A 24,176-nucleotide genomic window follows, 5' to 3' on the forward strand; every position below is an offset into this window, starting at 1 on the left:
ATTTTAACACTCGTAAATATTCTTAGCGCACAGTTTACACATACTTCACGCCTGTTACCGTCAATGTCCTCATTGGCACGCCTCTGCGCCTCAGCGTACCATAGCAGGGACAATGGCATACCCATTTGGACTTGGCTGAAATGTCTCATGACGACTTGAGACCTGACTTGCACTTACACAGCTTTACTGGAGCCTTGACACAAGACTCGAGGTTCGAGACTTGAGACAAGCCAAAACCGGACTTTCCCGCCCCTCTAAGTGCAGTCAAGCAGTTGTTGTCTAGGATTGCACAATCCGAACTTCGAACTGCACAATGCAAGACGCCAACACATTTATTATGTCATTTATGTGCACTGGGCTTTTCATCAGCGCCCCATCTCACCCACACACTGGGGCTCCTTCCCACTCCAGTACGGCGTGGTGGCGTTGCGGCAGGTGAGCGTTTTGGGACCCTTCAACCTGTAGCCAGTGAAACAGTTGAAGTAGGCTTCTCCGCCAGCGTAGAGGTGAGTCACAGAAACTTCTCCACCGGCAGGCTCTTTGGGGAATGAACAGCTCAGCACAAAGGCTAAAGAGAAAAGGAGAACACAAAGACGCCGCTTGAGTTCATTACGGAGCATTTCTGCAATACAGCTCTTATGTGGCGTGTCGCTTCAGTGTGTCTATGTTCCCATAGAGCCATGGAGCCGGTGAGTCGCATTTCATCAGCTGAGATATCAACACTAAACACTTTAGTAAGATATTTACTACAACGTGGGTCCCTTGAAAAAAGTCTGGAAAGACAGTGGAGACCTCAAGACTCTGCTTTTCTTTTGATCATGGCTGCAAAATAAGCCACAAAGGAGCCAAAGAAAGTCGCAAGCGGCGGAATTGGACAAAAGACGGTGAGAAACGCTATTCCGTTCAAGAAGATCTTACAGCAAACACCACGGTGGCGTCCGAGAGGATGTCAACCATCACGTCTTCGCTTGAGCTAAAAGCAACCTTACATCTTCACTTATCCTTTCATTCATCATTTCTATGCTTTTACTTTTGTCTTCAGCCTGTCAAACCACCATTGTAAAAATAGAACAATTTGTTGCGTGCTAACTGTTATCATGTTTTAGCTAGCTAATAAGCTGTGGACAAGGACACGAGGAACACACTTGGACTCACGCAGTGAATAACACAACAAGATGCATGGCACGCTGTACACTACGCAAAATGTACACAAAAACATGCTAACCAGGGCGTATGCTAACCGAGGTTCAACAGTATCCACTGTGAATAGAGTAATCCCAAGTTCATGGCACTTAATTGGTTTCCAGACCTGATCCTAAGTGAGGAGTGACGTTCCACAGATAGGGTTCCTTATTTACAAATGAAATATTTTAGTAGTTAAAGATCAAGATCAAGGGACTAAAACATGACAAGATTTGTTGTTGAGGAAAAAGAGGCCAGGGCCCAAATCCCAAATCCCAAATCCCAAATGAATGAATCCATCACAATCAATGAAATCAAGTTGCTGATGAATATCTTGGCATGTTGTGCCTGACAGGCAAGAAGAGGGTTAACTCTGCGATACAGTCTCTTTGTCTGGGTGGGTAGAGGCGGGGCCGCTAGCATACGCACAGTGCAGGAATGAATGGAGTAGATAGCAATGTGTTGTTCTATATTTCTTCATTGTGCTTTTCTTCAAATCTTGCAGACCCAATCAGCTGGTCTGGTGAACTGAGTATGTTGCGACACGACCGGGAAAATAAAACAGCCCTTCCAGGGGAACGTCTTATATTTGAGTCTACAGGACTCAAATTGATGCTACAGGATGTGAAAGTCCAGCCCATTGGTGAAGTCACTGCAGCACAGCAGGCCTCAACGCAAGACTGGCAATACGAACGTCCAACGTGCTTCCAGCGGGTTAAGATCAATGTCCCTGGCCAGTACGTCCTGGCCAGTAAAACAAATGAACAGCGTGCATCAGATGGAAAGCAAGTCTAATGGAAGCTATTAAAGAAGCTCTCTTCCTGTCTAACAGCCACACTGTTCTACCTCATTAGGGCAGGCCTTTTAATGACTGCACTACCACTTTTAAGCTTCTGGAAATGCGGCAAACCAGAGCAAGTAAACATAATTGGACCTGCAAAGGCTGGCTACAATAAACACTCACAAGTACACAACTTTGCACATATTTTTACGAGGCAAACTTCCACTTCATGAATTGTCCCGAAGCTCCTCTGGCAGATGATAGCCACACGGCTAACACGGCAGAACGGATGACAGCGTCTGCATGATGATGCTGGACGTTCCAAAGTCAAACACGTCTGTTTCAGGACGTGGCCATCACAGCGCATCTATGTTGTATGCCCTACGACTGGAAAGCAAAGCTAGCCCAGGGTTTCCCCTCGGATTTGTTGAAGCTGTGGTGGGGGGCTGCAAGCGAGTCAGCATGTATGAACGTGATGGCCCCCGCCGCTCGCCTGTGGGACCAAGGCCAGCGGGAGAGCTACACCCACAGAAGCAGAGAGAGCCAGGCAAAATGCGTAAACGTTGAATGAGACTGAAAGGTGAGTGATGACGTCCGCACGCTAGCATAGCATGAGCCGTCCTGAATTGTGAATTGACATGCTACCGGCTACTTTTCATTCTTTGGACAATAAGAAACAAAGCGGCGGGCGGCGTGCTTTTGGTCACGACAGGAAGTGTTTCCTGTGCATGTTTATCAACATTTTGATGACGTTTCCACACTGATGGCGGACAACAAGTGTAACGTATCGATATGTGTCACCTTGGATTCGGGAAGCTGGCATGGAGACTTTTACGTTGCAGGGTTGCTTGCATGGAGGCCCCGCTGCTGCTTTTGTTGAACCACACTCATTTAGAAGATGAAAAGTTGACTTTATGAGACGTATAGCGCGGCTTTAAAAATGCCCGTCTCGGAAATGAACCTCAAGGGAAAGTAGCCTTAAGTGGCTAATGGCCATAAAAAGCTCGTATAAGCGGCCTTATCGCTTGTTTTCATTTACTGACTTATGTTTTTCTTTTACACAAGCCATTGGTTCCCCCGCTAATGAAAGGCACCCCCCCGCCCCCCATCAGACAGCCCAGCCACAGGGACCAAGCAGACCGCCCCTGGGTCATCCATTCCATCGGCCGTTTATCAGCGGCTCCAATGAAGCTGCTTATTGCTGTTATCTTACAGCATTTACATTCCCGTTGAGGAGGAAGAGCCGCCGGCAAATCTTGTACTACCGATTCCACACGTATTACGTTTGGTGCTGCTTCCGTTCCGCGAGATGCCGGCCCATAAAGTCTGATTATTTAGCTATTACAAATAATAGCTTCACGCCACGGGCTGCCCAGGAGATTAGCCGCTGGAGGCTTCCATTATGAACTCGCTCCTTTCCTGGGGGGTCAAAGTGTCAGATGGCTCGCATGTTAGCTACAAATTCCTTCCACGGGAAATCTGAAGGCATCTCAGCACGTGGACCCTCAACTCATCTACATATACTTATACTGCATGGACATTTAGATCTAATATTTATACTGCATCTACATATACTTATACTGCATGGACATATAATCTCATATTTATACTTCATCTACATATACTGCATCTACATATACTTATACTGCATGGACATATAATCTCATATTTATACTGCATCTACATATACATACTTATACTGCATGGACATATAATCTCATATTTATACTGCATCTACATATACGTATACTGCATGGACATATAATCTCATATTTATACTTCATCTACATCTACTGCATGGACATATAATCTCTTATTTATACTGCATCTACATATACGTATACTGCATGGACAAATCTCATATTTATACTGCATCTACATATACGTATACTGCATGGACATATAATCTCATATTTATACTTCATCTACATATACTGCATGGACATATAATCTCATATTTATACTGCATCTACATATACTGCATGGACATATAATCTCATATTTATACTGCATCTACATATATGTATACTGCATGGACATATAATCTCATATTTATACTGCATCTACATATACTTATACTGCATGGACATATAATCTAATATTTATACTGCATCTACATATACTTATACTGCATGGACATATAATCTCATATTTATACTGCATCTATACTTATACTGCATATACCTATACTACTTATACTGCATGTAAATGAACTGATACATGGATACTGTATCTACCTATACTTATACGGCATGTACATGAACCAATACATGAATACTTTATATGAAATAACAGCCCTATAGTCACCTTTATACTCCTATTACCCAATATAGACACAATATATAGACACCAAATGTGTTTTTTAACATTATTAGAGACCTCTAGAGATGAAATAAAAGCCATATAGTTACCTTTACACTCCTTTTTATCTAATAAGAGTAGACATAGCAAGAAAAAATAAGATATACAAGACACCAAATGTTTTTTTTTTTAACATTAGAGACCTCTAGAGATGACAAAGCACCCCTATGGTCACCCTCAAATAAGGGATGTGGGGATGTGTTTTGTGGCGAGACACTCTCCAATCAACAACACTTTTCTGATGGCCAGCAGTTACAGCCTTCGTGTGACCAGGGGCCGAAAGTCCGGTGGATGACATAACGTGACAACAATATTGTGGTTCACCACAACATCCTACCTCCGCCTTGTGTACCATAGTGTCGTCTTGCGTAATTTCCTCTTATCGTGTCGTGACTCTCTTTCCAGGGTAGATCTTAGCCAAAGAGGCAGGTGGATTTATGGGACGTGTTGATTTGAGAAAAGGCCCATACGTCAGCACGAGGAGTCTTTCCAGCTGAAGTGTAAACCCTCGGCACAGTGGCGTTCCAGAAGTGCCGACGCCAGAGAGGCATCCATCAGTGGCAGGCGCTGCTGATGCTGCAGCAGATATTAATTACTCTCATCCGAGAGCCGCGGCCACGCCGCTTCTTCCATGCTTGTCCAATCACATTTCTCACAGCCCATTATAAAGGACAAGGTGTCGCCCGGGCTCGGAGCCGAGACGAACACAAATTGAAATATCTGCTGTGTCTCCGGTCCGCGACCCCCCCACCCCCACCCCCACCCTTGGAGTCTGCTCAGTGTGCTTTCCTTTGTGTGGCTCCTGTTGCTTTTGGTTGGCGCTAAGGTTCAGCAATTCCAGTTCACTCCAACAGCAGATTGGAGCTGTCGGTACGAAGCCTCCTGCTGATGGACGGCCTATAAAATTAGATCAAATCCAGATCTACATGGACTATGAGCTGCTTCTCCGTGCCATGCAGGTCACATGACCCCGCACACCCAGCATGCTGGCTGGGATACCGTATCGACATCTGATGCTTTGCGATTAGTCTTGATTCATAAACCTGCCTTGCTTTAGACATACCTCTCCTTCCACGACTTTCTTTGCCGCTGCCTTGCTTCCTTTGTGCTTGCTCCTAGCTCCTAGTATCCCTTCCGACTCTTCACCTCTTTCTTCACCTCTGTTTTCGTTTGTTAGTTTTCTCCAGATCCTCCTGGGTTGCCTGGCTGCTCCATTTCCTCCCCATCCTTTGCTTTTCCGACTGTTTGCTCTTTAGGGGGCACGGGGGGTCATCTGGCACACAAGGCAGTAAATACCTGCATCTCGAAGTTCTGCGCGTTGGTCATGAAATGAGATTGGAATGAAACAGGATTAAATGCAGCGTTCCTTCAGGACATAAACACCCTTGGATGTGGCAGTAATGATGGAGAAATGATTTCATCTTGCAGGGTTTCATGACTGTATTATTTACGTTTGACAGCAAATCATGCTGACAATGTCACCAAAGTCAATATTCAGAAAAAACATGCCCATAAAGTGCGATTCATTTCCATCTTTCAAAACGCACACACGGGCGTGTCGCTTTTCCTTCTGGGTGGGTCGGCTCTCGGACGTCAAGTCGTACTTTCACACACGACCTGCCTTCCAAACATCAAATTCGTCTTAAACCTTCCACTCAATGTTCAAAGCCGATATTTGACTCAAGAGCATTTTGCACAGAGCAGCCGGCAGCTACGGGCCGAGGATAAATTTGCCATCAGTAGCGACGTTTGCCATTTTGGAGCTGATGAAAGCGCGGCCGTGATGCAGTGGAATGAATGTTTTGTTGACCACCAACAAACCAAATCGATGGGGCGTGTAATTGGCAGCCACTTTGTGCGATCGCTAGGATAAACGGACATTGTGGTGGACACACAAGATCAATCTCTCTCCCTCGCTCACTGATGTCCTGTCATACAGGCTGCCAGAGCATGCTAACCATTTCTTCTTCCTGCCATTTCTACTAGTTGAAGCCACACACGGGGAGAACATGCAAACTCCACACGAGATGCCAAGCGGAGATTCCAACCCAGGTTTTCCCATCTCCTGACTGTGTTGCCTACATCCTCACCACTCAACCACCGTGTAACGGCCTTTTTTGGTCTCTGAAGGACAAAAGAATGAAAATAAAGTTTCTTTCCTCTCCACTTCTGCACCCCTCATCAATGCCAACCACGTTGTGTGGCAAAGAGAGGGAGTACTTGTTTTAATGGCGATAAACAAAACACAGATTTTATATTTACAATGTTTCACAAGTTTTTCACAACGCTGCCGACTAGTGGCCAATATAAGTAACGGAGTGGGGAACAGAAGGGGAAGGAGTGATTGACACGTGACACACAAAAAGTATTATGAATACAAAAATGAAAAACACATACCTGAAAGACAAAAGAATGAAAATAAAGTTTCTTTCCTCTCCACTTCTGCACCCCACACAGACGGAACATAAATTACACAATGTAACAAAAACCACGACGGGCCTCGAGTAACGCAAATCCCGCCAGACGTGTAAATGAAAAGAGGCCCTTTTAACTAAAACCAACGGTCAAAATAACATAAAACCACTTTAAATGACAAATATATCGACATAAAAGCAATATACACAACACAGATGACCAAATCTTAAACTAAACAACACATTTTGTCTGCAGCTCTTTCACTGGACTTACCCTCATCAATGCCACACACGTTGTGTGGCAAAGAGAGGGAGTGCTACCAGAGCTGGGGCAACTACGGAAGCCCGGGAGGAGCAGAAGTGAAAGGATAAAATAAAGCATATACAAGGAAAGCGATGAAAATAGAGTAAACAAGATAAAAAAAATAACTCATTGAGATAAAATTCACACAATTACTAAATAATAATAAATTCACACATTTAGAAAATAAATAATAAAGTGCATTTTTAACTCTGTTACACGTGTACCTTCACACTCCTATTAGCAAAAAGATACGGTTAAAAGTGTCACGATCCTCGAGTTAGCTTTTATGCCTTAGTTCCTGTGTTATGCTCTTATTTTGGTAGCGTTTCCTGTTTGCCCTGGGTTGTGTCCGCCTGTTTTGCTCTTCCTTTTCACTCACACCTGTTGCTATTTGTGTTGGATGCTAGTTTGCCGTTGTTTGTTGTAGCCCCCCCTCACACTAGTGCTACCGTCTTAGCTGCTGTCCTGCTGCTGCATATCAGCCATTACTATTAAAAATAGACTTCTGCACTTGATAATAAATATAATTTACCCTCCAACATAATTTCACGAAAATTACAACTTAGTTTTTGTTCTGGAATATTTATTTTCCTCATAATATTACAATGTTATTCTCTCAAAATGACTTTTTCTACTTGAGTTGGAAAATGTGCCACGGGCCCCCATGAGCCACCCTTAGCAGGATCCTCTGCAAGGGGGGGTTATAGGTATCTTGGCCAAAGATATGATGGCTGGGGTCACAGAAGAGGATCGAACCAGCAAGCTGCAGGTTGAAAGACAAGCTGTCTCCCACCTGAGCCGTGCCGCATGTGGCGGACCCGGCGGTGATGCTGCCATGCGTGTCAGAGTCGGGCTGGCGTGTGGTTGGCTCACCTTGGTAATGGAGCTGCAGGACTCCAGAGTCGTGCCGCTGCTCGCTACGAAAACGGATGGAGATCTGGTTGCTCCGACTACGCAGCACAAGGCCGCGTATGAGGACCGACTCGTTGGCGAGAAGGAAAGCTTCTCGGCCGCCCGTGTCCTCCACTGTGACTTGCTCCCCCTCCACCATGCTGGCATTCAGGACCTAAAAGGAAACATCCAAGAAACATGTAATGAAGCGCTGTAAGTACATATCTTGCTCTTATTTGGAATGGAATTTGAAAAAGGTTGAAATTGTGGGATCAGTGGCTAGTTCTCCACTAGAAACATGGTCCCAGGAAGCAGGAAGGCCAGCGAAGGAAAAGGTTCAATTAGATCTGGATATCTGATTTCAGTGTAACCATATGTCATGCTCGCTGTATAACAATAACCATACGCCCCAAGCATCCCTCTGTTCATTGAGCAAATCCACATACGACATGCTGTCCCCTCCCACTAAAGCAAGGCTGCCCCCCAACGTCCCTGAGTGCTGGGCTGTGCTGGAGTGTCTGTGAAGAGACAAGACGGCGGGCAGCAACACAATGAACGCGTTCGTGGTGGCAAACTATCACTCGGCTTGAAGGGGGAGCTGACAATAAGCGCAGGGAGGCTAATGGACTCTCCCAGAGTTTGGAGGTGACATCCTGTGGAATTATCCCTGAGGTCAGACACTTTGATTGATTTTGATTTTTATCTCAAGGCACCATGATGCCTCCCTGCTTAGCTTCAAAGTCCCAGTCAGAAACAGGACTCAATGCACGGAACGCATCGCAGGCTCCGTCTCGGTCAAGTCACACCCCTACTTTATAGCGGCTCATTGGTTGCAGACCCAACCGTGATAGGTTGGAGTCCTTATTTACAAAAGGAATGTGATCATAGTTAGAGCGTCACCACCTTCCACATAGCATCTTAGAGCCCTCTCGACATGAAATAACACCCCTATAGTCACCATCACGCTCTTCTTAGCCAATATAGTAGACATAATAAGAGAAAATAAGACATAGAAAACATTTTACTACCTTATAAATAAGCTTTATAACATGATTAGAGCCCTCTACACATGAAATAACACCCCCATAGTCACCCTCACACTCCTATTACCCATTACAGTAGACATAAGAAGAGAAAATAAGATATAAAAAAACCTGTTTACAACATTTTAAATATGTTTTTTAACACGACCCAACCGTGATAGGTTGGAGTCCTTATTTACAAAAGGAATGTGATCATAGTTAGAGCTTCACCACCTTCCACGTAGCATCTTCAAGACACAAAATAACACCTCTATAGTCACCTATTACCCAATACAGTAGACATGAAAAAACCTGAGATATAAAAACCGGTTGACAACATTTTAAATATGCTTTTTAACATGATTAGAGCCCTCTAGACATGAAATAACAGCCCTATAGTCGCCTTTACACTCCTATTATCGAATACAGTAGACATAAAAAGAGAAAATAAGATATAAAAAACCCTGTTTACAACATTTTAAATATGTTTTTTAACATGATTAGAGCCCTCTAGACATGAAATAACACCCCCAGAGTCACCTTTACACTCCTATTATCAATACAGTAGACATAAGAAGAGAAAATAAGATACAAAAAAACCTGTTTACAACATTTTAAATATGCGTTTTAGCACTTAGAGTCCTCGAGACATAAAGTAACACCCCTAGAGTCACCTTTACACTCCTATTATCAATACAGTGGACAAAAGAAGAGAAAATAAGATATAAAAAACCTGTTTACAACATTTTAAATATGCATTTTAACCCTTAGAGCCCTCTAGACATGAAATAACACCCCTACAGTCACCTTTACACTCCCATTACCCATTTCCGTAGACATAAGAAGAGAAAATAAGACATAGAAAGCCTCTCAACATTATTAGATGACTGAAGAGATGATATTCTGTAACACCCCTCCTGCCTGTCTGGAGGCAAGACAAAGAAAACAGTCATGCACGCATCCACATGGCATTATAATGAGGCCGGCAATATTATTATTATTCTCTTTTGTTTGAAAAGTGTGTAGGACGGGGTGGCAGAGACTGGCATCTCATTAGAAATGTTAGCCACGGCGTGTCTGTGGTCGTATTTACATGTTGTGTCTTTGACATGCAATGAGATGGACAGTGCATCTAACAGGCTGATGCATGTTTTTGAGATGTGGGAGGGGGCGGACGTGCTAACCATCAGGCCCCCGTGTGGCTCTCCACCATAATATGTAGCTTCTTGTTTGCTCCACATATCTTACTGCCACCTTTTACAACATGAACTGGCTTTGTTGCCAAATATCATGGATTTGAGGACCTTTGGATGTCTCTGATCGATGAACGAGACTCAAGTGGTGAAGTCATTTCTCAGCTGGCGACCTTTGAAATAACAACATTAATGATGGCTGGCGAGCTGTTACTTCCCCACGCTGCTGCCGCAGCCCGTTGTTGACAAGGAACATGTGGCAACTAGCAGGGATACATCATGATGAATGTTCATCCTGCAAATTCTTCACTGCAAAAGGTCATTTGGGCCAAACTCCATTGTTTAATACACGTACATCTTTACTGGGGAAGGGGGGCTGATCAAGTTCTGTTCTTTTTCTCACTCTACAATATCATTACCATTCCGTTGCCTCTGAGCATGATGAACATGTATCGTTACCAATCGATGTGGAGGATCCTACAGGTGAAAGATGGCATGGATGTGTGGCCGTTGCTTTAACAAGACAAGGGAGGCTTATGAAGGACACAGGGGGGTGTAGTCAGCATAGAACATTTGGACTGAGAGATGGTTTGGCCCCCGCGGGCCCTGTCATCTGTCACCTTCCCCGGGACCTGTCACCGCAGCCGGCAACAGCTGTCCCGCCTCAATTATAAATCATCGGCCATGTCGGAAGACATCACACTACCTTAAATTCAGCACTGCTGCAGCCAAACGCCCCGAGGGATAGCGCCCCCCCCCCCCCCCCTTTACCTGCTCGTTCTCCTCCCGGCTGGCTGCCGCGTGGTCGGGTGTGAATATCTGCTCTTTGCTTCTCTTTCCCAAACATCCCCTCGACAACATCATACACCACCTTTCTCGCTCTTGTTTTCCTAGCGTGGGCCAATATTATGCTCAAACTGTTCCGAGTTCACTGGAACTTTGGTTGGCATCATTAACACTTCCGAACTCAAGCATACATGAATCTGTTTTTCCCATTAGAAGTGTTAGGAATGGGATATTTTCAACAAGACGTGTTGAAAGCTTGTTGATGGCGGAAAACATGACGCACAATAACAAGGTCGATACGAACATACATAGCTGTCCACACACACACACACACACACACACACACACACACACCACAGATACGTAGATACGTCACCCGAGACGGGCTGGTATCCAACCCGGACAAGAGCAGACGCCATGAAAGAAAGCTGGTCAGAGTTCATCTGGCTGCCGGTGGCTCTCTCCAGCACTGGCATTGGAATGGAGGGGACATTTTAATCCATGTGTGTGCACGTGTGTGTGCACCATTCAGTTCCAAATGTGTCCAAAGTCCTGCTGTGCACCGGTGTGTGTGCACGTGTGTGTGCATCATTCAGTTCCAAATGTGTTCCAAATCTGCTTGAAATGCATCTTTTTCACAAAAAGCTGCTTTTCTTTTAGTTGGGAACTGATATTTTCCTGAAACCTATTTGTAGCTATCTATTCTACTGCTGAAAAATGTTTATAACCCTAGAACACAATATTAATAATACTTCTGTGTGCCTTAACAAACGAGTCCAACTGGTCAAAATGATTGGGAGGGACGGCTTTAGAGAAAGGAAGGTCAATATTCAATAGTCAATATTTATGTCTATATTTATGATTGAACATTTATGTCTGACATTGACTATTTCTATTTCAATTTGGATTGATTGTTACCATTTCATTTGGACGCAAAATGGGACCAAAAGGAGCGAAATGTGAGAAAGGTGCACAACACAGTGACAGCGTGTCGGCGAAAAGAGGCGTGATTGAAATGTTGTGCCGGGCATCCCGTAGAGGTCAGAGCCATCTGGCGGCCCCGCAGCCACGGACATCTACCGTGGGGTCGTCATATGATTGCCGTAAATTCTCATCCACAGAAATGTGAGTGCATAAAAGGCACTGTACTTAGGATGGTATTTTTGGGTTTTTTTGTACTGATGGCACGTCAGCTAAATTCAATGGAAGGCCAACGCTGACTTAAAAAGTATATCACAAGCGTACATCTGACAAATGACACGCTGGCGTGTATCGTGTAACTGTAAACAAACACCGTGAATGAGCGTTCCACCGAGGCTGACTGGCGCCAAGAACTTATGGTTGAAAACATCTGCTGGGGCTCGGCAATGAACATTTGCGGAGACTCACAGGAGCCATCGGCGTGCTGAAATGAGCAATATGCAATCAAAATCGTCCCACTATACATGGAAATTAACTGACCCCGCAGCTGGGGGGTGGGGGCAATACATCAACAGCCTTTGGACTTGCCAGCTGCAATGTCCTCATTATGATGATAAAACCCTGCCACTGGAAAGAACCTGCATCGTCCCCTTCTGTTTCAGACGCTCATTTCTCCATCATGGGGCAAATACGCTTGTGACCCACAGGTGCTGTTTTGTGCATCTCTTGATAAATTCATTCAAAACAGACTCAATCTGGTGCTCATTATGCCAAAACATTATCTTAATCCAACACTCACCTCGGTATACACGAGCCAAGACCATTTCCTCCTTTGCTGACCGTATAAAACAATAGCGCCGCAGCAATCAGCCAAGGCTGCATGCTAATGAAAATGTGCCGCTAGCTGAGGCTGCAGTCAACAAACAAAATTGCTTATTTTCACTTCTTTCACTTTGACCGACCTGTTTACGCACCCGACACAAAACAATGTATGCTATTAACGTTGGCAGTAGAAGTGACGGTTGCAAAGAGACATAAAAGACACACGGCACATACCGTCATGGAATGTATTCTAATGCCTCGTTTATGGCGGCTCATTGGTTCCAGATCAGACCGAGATAAGCCAATTTCCACTCGGTAGAATTCCTAATTTACAAATGGAATATACGTATTTTGTAGTTAGAGCATAGAAAACTTATTTACAAGCTTCTAAAGACTCTTTGTAACATGATGAGAGCAGTCTGGACATGATAACACCCCTATAGTCACTTTTACACTCCTGCATTGTAGGGGTGTATTTGTATTCAAGTAAATTAAAATTACCCCCCCCCCCGGGGAAAAATATTAATTTAAATAAAAAGAAATATATATATATTTATTCATTAGGAATAAATTGACCAATGTTTTTTTCATAAATCTGTACCTGTAAGGAAAAAATAAAAATATCCATAACCTCATGGATGACTGGACCGAAAACTACAAAATATCATTGTGACCATGAACCCCCCCCACACGCTTTCTGATTGGATGTTGTCATTGTTCCCCGATACTAACTAATTTTTAAAGTAATTGTTCCAATTCATTATTCCTAAAAAGTCATTATTTGTGCCATTCGGAATACCGTATTCCGGTTTTGCCCCGTGTGTGGTACTATGAATGTGCTCTTTTGGGGAGGGGAGTGGCCAGCAGACAGGAAGTGATGTCAGGGTTGCTTCAGAGTTGCGTTTTAGCTTGGTGCAAGTTAGTCACCCATGTTATATTAGATTACTGTGGCTGAGATTGTTCAAAGCTGCAATAAAAGCCTGTTGTTTCGCCCATCAAGTCTGGTGCTTGTGTGTCTCAGCCAACATTACAGTAACATGACTGACACCTAGTGTCCAGTGCACAATACTGCAGGTCATCCCAACCATCTTCTGAATGCCTCATGCTTGTATTTTAACCTTTGTCACAGAAACATTGCATAAGGATAGCATCAGTATGCTAATGATGCTAACAATGGAGGAGAACCAGAGCACAGCCCTCAATGGTGGCCAGTCAACGGCAGAGCTCATACAGGCAAACCAGTCACACTCACATCCATGGCCAATATAGGCTTGCCAGTGAACCTAACTTGGATTCATTTCATGCTTTTTCCTCCTGTCTAGTATGAGCGACTCTATGTTCTGCAGTCACCATCAGGTTGAAGCATGCATAGAACTTCCATCCTGTGAATGTTCAGTCCTTATCCCAGTCCCAACATCACACACTGTGTACCGGGTGGTGACCCGGTCAGGTTTGTGCAGATCTTGAACCTATGAGATCAGCCCAGAGGTGGCCTGTGGCTTCACTGGGCGACGTTCCCCAAACAGCCCCCGCCAACCTCCGATGGCCTCACAGTATGTCTTCCAGACAGCACTTCCTCCCCTGATTCCCATCCATATGCTCTTCACGGTATCCCATGGAGAACATATGGGGAGCCTTATGCCCCAGGTAGGCCCAAAGAAGTTGAACAGGTCTGGGGTGAGAGGGAAATAAGCACCACCCTGACAGGGACCCTGAGGATTGCTGCCCCAATGAATTTCCTCCCGGTGCTGTCTGGCACCAACTGCTTCATGCAGGGAACCGGATCTTCAGATTTGTTTGCTTGCAAGGCCTCCCAAAACCCGAACCACCTCCGATACAAACTTATATGGGCCTCCTAAGACCTTGGTCTCCAACACATGCACGTTCTCTTGTCAATCAGCATGCTCCAAGCATGGAGAACCAGCTGGCAGCAGACCGCACTCCCTGCCCAATTCTCTATTGACCCAAACGTGTTTACCACTGGGCGCTGACCTCCGTGCGATGACTGAACCAGTGACATGCAGCATGTTACAGCACGTTACATGCACCATGTGGCCCGGACCTCAGAAACCCAAACCCCGACACAGTGGCTGCAGTGGTTGGCAACACCGCTTCGAGATATGGCAGTATGGGGGTGGGAATTTAAAAAATTTAAAATACTAGAAGATATCTCTTAGGGCATTATGATGCAATATGAACAGAAAATCACAAGGAAGGTCCAAGAGGCTACAGAAATGACTCCAAGAGGTGGTGGGAAAGATCATATGAATGAGACACGCAGAGGCATGCTTTCAAATGCACTGCACGCACGGTGCGCTGCATTCACGGTGCGCTGCATTCACGGTGCGCTGCATTCACGGTGCGCTGCATTCACGGTGCGCTGCATTCACGGTGCGCTGCATTCACGGTACACTGCATTCATTCACGGTACACTGCATTCATTCACGGTTCGCTGCATTCACAGTGCACTGCATTCATTCATGGTGCGCCACATTCATTGATGGTGCACTGCATTCATGGTGCGCTGCATTCATGGTGCGCTGCATTCATTGATGGTGCACCGCATTCATTGATGGTGCGCCGCATTCATTCATGGTGTGCCGCATTCATTCATGGTGCGCCGCATTCATTCATGGTGCGCCGCATTCATTCATGGTGCACTGCATTCATTCATGGTGCACTGCATTCATGGTGCGATGCATTCATTCATGGTGCACTGCATTCATTCATGGTGCGCCGCATTCATTCATGGTGCACCGCATTCATTCATGGTACGCCGCATTCATTCATGGTGCGCCGCATTCATGGTGCACTGCATTCATTGAGGTTGCACTGCATTCATTCATGGTGCGCTGCATTCATTCATGGTGCGCTGCATTCACAGTGCATTCACGACAATGCGTGCTACAAATTTGGAACATTTGGACATTTTCTTTGCGCCGTGGCAGGCAATCCTTCCCACCCGTTCACTTCCACTTGATGGGCACACCACTGGCACACAAAAGGGCGCACCACTGTGGACACAAGGCTTAATTTCCCAATGAAGGAACATTTCAGTTATTTCCAGCACTGTGCATTTTTCCAAGGGTTTGAATGCTTGCCTTGGGGATTGGATTCTGTATTTTCTAGCATGCATCCTTGCTTTGCTCCCCTCTTCGGTGACACTGTGTGTTTGCGAGAACACAAGCTCTCCGCCATGCACAGCCTTCTCCCTTTATGACAGCTTGATGGGTGCAGCAGCAATTAGTGTCACCTGAAAAGCGTTCCTCTCAAGATGACTCCTTCCCATGAAAACCCATCTCGGCAAAACCCTGACACCCTAAAAAGCTCATCAAGATCAAACCAGCATTCTTTATGTCCTGCCTCACTCCCGAAAGGCACAACATGACAAAGGTTGGCTCCTACCTCCTATCTCCTTCCAAAGTTCATTAACAGAAGCAATCTTGGCCTGGATTGCTGAGGCTCAGCCTCTCAGGGATAAATGGCCAGGGTGCTATGTCATTTAAGCCGGCGCTGCTCACAGAATAGCCACAAAATACTGCATTTTTGCAGTGCACGCACTGGACGCAGCGCACGGTGCCAACAATGACGCTGAAAAGAGAAAGAAAGCTTCATCAAAACCTCTCCATGGTGGGGAATCGTTCATCACATGGGGAACCACCTGATGATAGCTGTTGAGAGTGATGTAGTTTGGTCTACACGTTGTCTGATGTAAATAAAGCTCTTGCAGCCAACAATGGTGGCCGCGGCCCACAATACATTGCGTGTTTGCGTTGAAAGGCATTCATGGTCATGATGACACGCTTTCCCACGCAGATGGGTTGATATTGATGGTTGGCCGATCAATCGCAGCATCCCTAGTTTTAGCCCCACAGCTCTGGTCCTGGCCTCAAATCAACCCCCCTTCATTCCCGCCCCGTCTGCATTATAGGCACCGCAAAACAGATGATTGACTCGCTCAGACCACCAGCTTCAATGCCTCGCCAGCGCTGGTTGGCTGAGCTGTGGACGTGAGTCATGAACGGATCATTAAACCCGAACGACACACTCACTCACTCACTGGAATTGTGCAGGATATTTTTATTGTGCTTTTATTTGTAGAGGCATCATGTCTGCTAGATGGATGGATGGATCCTTTTCCTCATCTTGCCCCCCCCACGAGTGTTGAGTGCCCCCCCACCACCCACAAACACTTTGACCAGTCACGTGCGGCTTTCACAGGGAAAAGAAGGCAAGAAAAAAATAGATGGTCCTTCACTTCAAAGAGCCGGCTCCCGGCGTTCACCTCAAAGAGTCGGCCCTAAGAGCCTTTTTGTTTGCAACGGACACATCGCTCTTGCTTACGTGATGTCAATATCAATATTTCAGCATTTGAACATTTCAGTCGTCTTCGTACCATTCAGCAAATGTTGAGGTTGGCGTTGGAATGGAATGATATCTCATATCATATATATATATATATATATATATATATATATATATATACACACATATATATATATATATATGTGTATATATATATATATATATATATATATACACATATATATATATATATACACACATATATATATGTATATATATACCCATATATATATATATATATATATATACATATATACATATATATATATACATATACATATATATACATATATACATATATATACATATATACACATATATATACATATATACATATATATACATATATATACATATATACACATATATATACATATATACATATATATACATATATACATATATACACATATATACATATATACATATATATACATATATACATATATACACATATATACATATATATACATATATACATATATACATATATATACATATATATAGAAGCAATATATAGTTATATAAGCAATTATACACAATTTTACCCTGAAAATGTACAATTGGAATTCACTAAATTCACTAAAAACTCAAAACCAATTTGGGGTAAAAAGAAACCTTGGGAAGAGTCTTCCGGGATGAGCAGGCTGCCATGGATGTGAAGTGGCAGCATATGCCACATTGTAGATATAGAGATCATAGATGTCACCACATCCGGACAGTCTTGACTCTGCCGCCCAGAGGTGGACCACCTCAGATCTTGTCCCAGTCCATCAGGGCGAGTTCCAAACCCAAACAGCTGCAACCTCTGCTCTGGTCATCGTTAGCTGCCCGCCCCCACCCACGATTCTTTTTGCATTTTGTTTATTTATTCATTCATTCATTTTCTACCGCTTGTCCTCACAAGGGTCGCGGGGGGTGCTAGTCTTCGGGTCTTCAGCTGTCTTCAGCTGTCTTCGGGTGAGAGGCGGGGTACACCCTGGACTGGTCGCCAGCCAATCCCAGGGCACATATAGACAAACAACCATTCACACTCACATTCATACCCATGGACACCAATTAGTCGCCAATTAAACTAGCATCATGTTTTTGAAATGTGGGAGGAAACTGGAGTACCCGGAGAAAACCACGCATGCACGGGGAGAACATGCAAACTCCACACAGAGATGGCCGAGGGTGGGATTGAACTCGGGTCTCCTAGCTGTGAGGTCTGCGCGCTAACCACTCGACCGCCGTGCAGCCCTCCTTAAGATACAACGGTGCAAGATGTATATTCCTGCAGTTTGCAAAGTGGTGTTGGTGATCAGGAATTCAATTTAATTGAAACGCTGAAAAAGACTTGATGGCCTTCCACTAAGGGATGCTGACTGAGGCATTGAAACCACCGGACAAATAAAAACCCTGACATTAGTATGGAAATGGAAGCCAGGCAAAGCGTAGGAAAGGATAGAGCAGAAGAAATGAGATCCACAATATTGAGCCAAAATCTATCCTCGCTCCAATGTTGCCGCCTTAAGCCTGTCACAAAATGGAAACGCTCCTCCAATCACGCTTTGTGGCGGTGGGAGAAATTGCCCCTGTCTGGGCTCCTAACCCCTTAGACGTATGAAACTCTCCCAGGCCCTCCTCCAGTAAGAGAGCAGGATTCAGTGAAAGACACATCGGAGGACAATATGTTCACTGAGTCCTTGAGACGGAGACCCAGACTGTCATGTGCAGGTTCGCTAAGCAGTTAAACGTTAAGCCTGAACCACTATTTTATTCCAGTGTTCCTCTTCAGCGACATTCGTATGCTAATTAATAAGGGTGTACCCCCAAGATGTGCCACAGGCCCACACATCTTCCACATTTGCAGTCATAACCACTTATTCCATAGTCATATTTCTACATTCTGTCAGTCAGGATTAGTAAATGAGTATTAGTTAATTGTTAATTAATTATTAGTTAATTATTATTAGTAAATTAGTAAATGGTAGTATATGAGTGCAAAAATTCTAGTAGGATGAGTGCAATAATGCTAACATCCTACTGAATGACTTTTCCAAATACCTGAATATGCTCAATGCACATTAGCGATACAAGTATAGCAATACAAGTCACTATTTCTTAGCACATGAGGAGGAAATATAAGGAATTAAAATTAAAATGAGGTATGTGTAATGTATTGACTCAGGCTGGCAAAAAGAAAGCGTTAAACGGTGGTAACTCATTATTTTACTGATTGGGTTAGCGTAAGTAACGCTGGACAGCCTGACGTCTGCGGCAGAGCATCAGACACGGGGGAGGTCCGTCATGGACCAGCAGCATCATCTCGCCACATAAGAGCAGTTTCAGTGGCCGATGACTATCACTGCCCTGCTCCACTGAAAGACTGAGCAAATCGTTCTTCCCCACGGAATGCGGCTTTTCAACATGGGGGTGGGGGGCATACAAACACGAGAAGACTATTATGACATAGTATTTTTACAAATGTTTATTTATTTGTTTATTTATTCTCATGCTAATTTCTCTCACGGGTTGTTTCATTGGATTTTGTGCTAAAGATTCCTTATGACATTTTGCAGGGCTGCTGGAAATGTGAATTTTATTTGGAGATCAATAAAGTATTTTTTTATATATTGGATCCTATTATTCTCAGCTTACAACACATTGCAACTCTTACGCTGCAGGGACTGGAGATAGCCGCAAGCTAGCAAGCTAACCAGTTGGCCTGAAATTGATCTCTTGTAAACTTAAGAAACCATCTTTTATTCATGCATTCATTTCTGGAGGAAACCTGCGATGCAGCAAGAGACGATAATCCATCTGCACAAAATATCGATATGAGCCTGAATTTGACTCGGTATTGTGTCGGAAAAAAAATCATTGGTATTGCACATCACTACCAAAAATGGACTGGTTGACTTGGATCGGTACCCCCGCCCGATGTGATATGGCCGACTTGACTAATGAGCAATGCATGTTGTCTATTTCCTGCCAGTGAATGGTGACGCGGTGGCAACAGCAGATGGGGAAATGCATTAAGTACTGTGAGCTGTGGGAAGAGAAATCCGGCCGCCGACAGAAAATTGTCTTGATACATGGTGTGCTCACGATCCCCAGCGAGTGCTTCCCACAGCACAGGCGGGGAAAAATCAACATCCTATTGGAGAGCCTGTAACTGGGTTATTGGCAGTGGCTACCTTTTTATAAAACTCTGCAAGACTAATGCAGGACATATGCCCTTCACATTTCCTTGTTTGCCAAATTCCCTCCTTCCGTCTTGCGAATGACGACTGTCCTTCATGACAGCAGGCCGCTGCCAACAGGCATCCTGGTTCTTCATCTGATGTGCGTTCAGCGTTCCGTCTTCCCACGCTAGGAGATGATGGTGTGGTGATGAACAAGCAGTTGAGCGGAGACGACCATCATAACAGCTCGGCCGCCCTGCGAGAACGGAGTCGGATGGGAAGCACTTCCAGCGACAGTTTGGCCAGCAGTGGGACAAAGCACATGCAACCTCGGGGTCGGTCAAGACCCGTTGATCAGGGACAGTCACGTGATGCCAATCAGCCGAGCATCTTTCAGACTTTGGGAGGAGCGGGGGCCTCTCCGAGATCCTACAGGATCCTCTACAGTCCAACAGTCCAGGTTGCTGGTTCGGAGTCTCACATATTCGCACATGTGGAGTTACGCAACACACGTGCGACGTGGCGGATGATCTTCTGTCTGGCCTTGGTCTCTGTTTTCCATACACTCAAGCGTAGCAAAGTTCCCCACAGTAGGAATAAACGTCGGAATGATGTTTGGTTTCTGGTGGCAGCTTCCCGTTAGATGAGCATGTCGGTATGTCTGCGACATAATCCGGCCACAAGAAATGAGCAGAGTGAAGTCTGAGTCCTCCAGAGACGGTTGAGCGAAATGGCAAATAAACTCATCAGGAAAGTGGAAGCAATCAATTTACTCACTGCAGCGATAGTTCATGGCACGGCTGTCTCCTTATTGGATACCGTGATTAAAGCCAGATTAGTATCACCAAAATGACTTTGCACAACATGATGAAAAATGGAACTCTCCAAATGGGAGGAAAGAGCATTTAAATTGAGGTGCCTAATAGATCCGTTTGGAGTGTGTGTGTGTGTGTGTGTGTGTCAGATCCTTTAAGAAATAAGATTGGACAGTAGCAAGATGTCCGCCTTATGAATTATGGAATGAAACCTTCAAAGTCAAACAGAAATTCAGAGTTTGGCCAAATTTCAGGGCAAAGGCATGCTTCCAAAGTCAAACACAACTTGGGAGTTTCACCAGGCATCGTGCATCACGCCACACAGGCCTACACCAGGGTGACCAAATGTCCAGTTTTGCCAGGACATTGGGGTCGCGTTGGTGGTTGTTTCAGGAAGTGATGTCAATGTCTTGTGTTTTATAGTTTTTTTAGGGCGGTTACACTGAACTGTAGTCTTCTGTGTAGATCTACATTAGATCTTTTTCAGGACCGATATGGTACCGATAACTCTTAGATCTACCTTATCATGTGTTGTCCTTCTCACCTGGAGGTAACAAGGACTGGAGGAAATTAGGATTAATCCAAATGACTACTAGCAAAAGAAGCTGAGTATAGAGGGGGAGGCGCCACCTGCTGGGGCCCAGCAAGATGCACTGTATTCGGGCACACGCTCCGAGCATCCATTGTGACGCCACAGAAGTCTCTGGCAAACCTTTTATACTTTTCTAGCATTTCACGTGGATGACATTTTTAATTATGGATTTTATGCTCATCTCTGAGCTTTTGGCACAACATCCTTCCTCTTGATGTGAGTGTTTGATTCCATGTTACGGCAGGAGAAAAAAGGCGCTTGTGATTCGCTGACCCGCACAGCACAGGTAATCTAGCCTCATTGGAGCATTTTTAAAAAAAAATTTCATGTTATGGGTATGATGTCATAATTCCCTCATATTGGCCCTATAGTTTTTGTGCAGCCCTTCCTTCCAGTGCTTGACCTGAAAGACAATACATCTTTCAAGTGCTTGGTGGTACTGATGGGATTTGGTTCTATCCTACTGTTCAGAGATGTTGTCTCAACCTTTGCCTCTCCTCACGTCTCCTCAATGAGCTCGGCCCTCGACGCACAGCCAATGTAAAACAAGGCTCTGAGAACAGCTAGCATCACAGTCGATTGAATTCAACGCATATATAGTCAAAAAATATAGTCACCAGTTTGGGTGAAAGCTCCAGAGATAAAATGACGACATTTGGAATCTGAGCACTCCAGAAGTCTACCATGAGACTCACACGGCCTCCGGGCAGAAAGTGACGACTCCTGACAAGAAGGTGTGACACACGCTTGACTTCAGGAAGTCTGAAGAAAAGAATAAAAGACAGCGTGGCTTCACTTGGTCCGTAAAGCTCAGCCATCGTAATCAGCTCATCGGTATGGTGGATGGAAGCTCCCCTCCTTGCTTTGCTGACTTCAAAGTCGCCAATGAATATTTTGTCAAATGCACTGAAGAATCGGTGGTGGTTCACAGCAAAAAGATCAAATGTTGTCAAGTCTTTGTGTGTGTGTGTGTGTGCGTGCGTGCGTGCGTGCGGATACGTGCAGGTAAGAGTGCCTGTGGTTCTTGGAAAAATAGACTCTTCAGAAAGAGTCTACTCAGTCAAGACTTATCTTAGTCCTCCAGAGGCAGGCAGACAAAGCTCCCATAGTTTCGAGTCTCCAGTGGGAAATTAGCTGTTTGAGGATCGGCAAATGCCAGGCAACACACACAGTTAATTTTTATAACCTTTCATAAAAAGACTTGCCGTGCAAACATTCAACCTGAGACTGTCCCCATCCGCCCCCACACCCAAGCAATTTGCTGCCTGTCCGTCACCAATCAACCCACACAGCCTTCTAAAAGCTGATATGTCACAGCTCTTTACTGGATTAACCCGTGTGCCATTATTTCATTCCCAGTCTTTGCTATAACAAACATCATCGGCTATTAAGCACACTCAGAGCGAGTGTAGTTTACACGATATGGACGCTATTGGAAAAATCACATTAGCCTAAATAAAAGGGGTCGCTTGCAGCCACAATGTGACGTCTAGATCATAATTACATTGATTTCTCTCTGCTTGTCTCTGCTACCTGGAGTCCGATGGAGGCGTGGCGCTCACATTGTGTTGTGCTACACAAAACACTGCTGTCGGTGCAGTGTCAGTATTTGCCAATACAAAGGTGGCCTGTAATTGGTTGTTTTAACGAGCCCTTTGTAAGCAACATAAATACACTCATCCCTCATTGAAGGTGCTTCATTGGTTCCTCGTCAATTACGTGAAGTCGGAGTCCTAATTTATGAATGGAATCTGTTTGTAGTTAAAGTATATAAACATCTTCTAGACCTTATGAATACAAGCTCTTAACATGGCTAGAGCCCTCTACACATGAAGTAACACCCCTATATTTCCCTTTACACTCCTAGTACCCAACATTGTAGACATAATAAGAGGAAATATCATGTTCTGATGGTAGGTGGGCTGAGTGGGGGGGCGGGGGGGGGTCAAGAAGAGGTCGGGGGTTGAGAGTTTTAGCTTACGATTCCTATGCCTGTTGTGAGATCACGTAAACGTGCAGGAATGTGCTTGTGTGTCTCGGCCAACATTACAGCAACATTACTGACACCTAGTGACCGGTGTACAAAGCGACATATCTTCTTTCAATGATGGTGTGAATGGCTTGTGATTGCATCATTCCGCTACTTTTAATGCTTCATGCAATTTGCTGAAATATTCAACCACAAAACAGATTTATAAAAATCTCCTTTCTAAAAACCATGGAGTGAAATTCAAAGCCAGACATGGCAAAAATTGCTGTAGAAATCATTAGTTGGAGAAACTGTAGCAACATTTGATGTCATATATCCCATAACATTAGAAATAGCTCAGATTGTCCGTACTGTGCGGGTGAGCAAATCAAACGCTCCTCTCTTCCTGCTGCCTGTTGTAACTTCCCCTGCGCTAACTCGTAAACAAACATTGACTTTAAAAGGAGGCACGTCGTACCAAAGGCACCAAAGCCCCATCGAGAGCACAAACCACCTCAGCGCCACCCGGACCGCCAGCGCTGTGGCGTTTGAAAAGTGCAGAAGGTTTGATTCTGATCTTTCAGAGAA

The 24,176-nt window shown here is 44.6% G+C and overlaps 1 protein-coding gene across 4 annotated transcripts in view; it reads right to left on the reverse strand.

Annotated features, from left to right (window-relative positions):
- LOC131131914 (seizure protein 6 homolog) overlaps positions 1-24,176 on the reverse strand; it is a 102,486-nt gene that overhangs the window by 18,910 nt on the left and 59,400 nt on the right. For all 4 annotated transcript variants that reach the window (XM_058076955.2, XM_058076953.2, XM_058076951.2 and 1 more), the window contains 2 exons: positions 7,916-8,108; positions 383-568 (listed from right to left, as the gene is read on the reverse strand). In XM_058076955.2, the coding sequence (XP_057932938.2) occupies positions 383-568; positions 7,916-8,108 (379 nt within the window). The remainder of the gene's footprint in view (positions 1-382; positions 569-7,915; positions 8,109-24,176) is intronic.

The sequence above is a fragment of the Doryrhamphus excisus genome, linkage group LG1 (genome assembly GCF_037039965.1).
Source record: "Doryrhamphus excisus strain RoL-2023G ecotype Guam linkage group LG1, RoL_Dexc_Guam_v1.1, whole genome shotgun sequence".
Taxonomy (NCBI): domain Eukaryota; kingdom Metazoa; phylum Chordata; class Actinopteri; order Syngnathiformes; family Syngnathidae; genus Doryrhamphus; species Doryrhamphus excisus.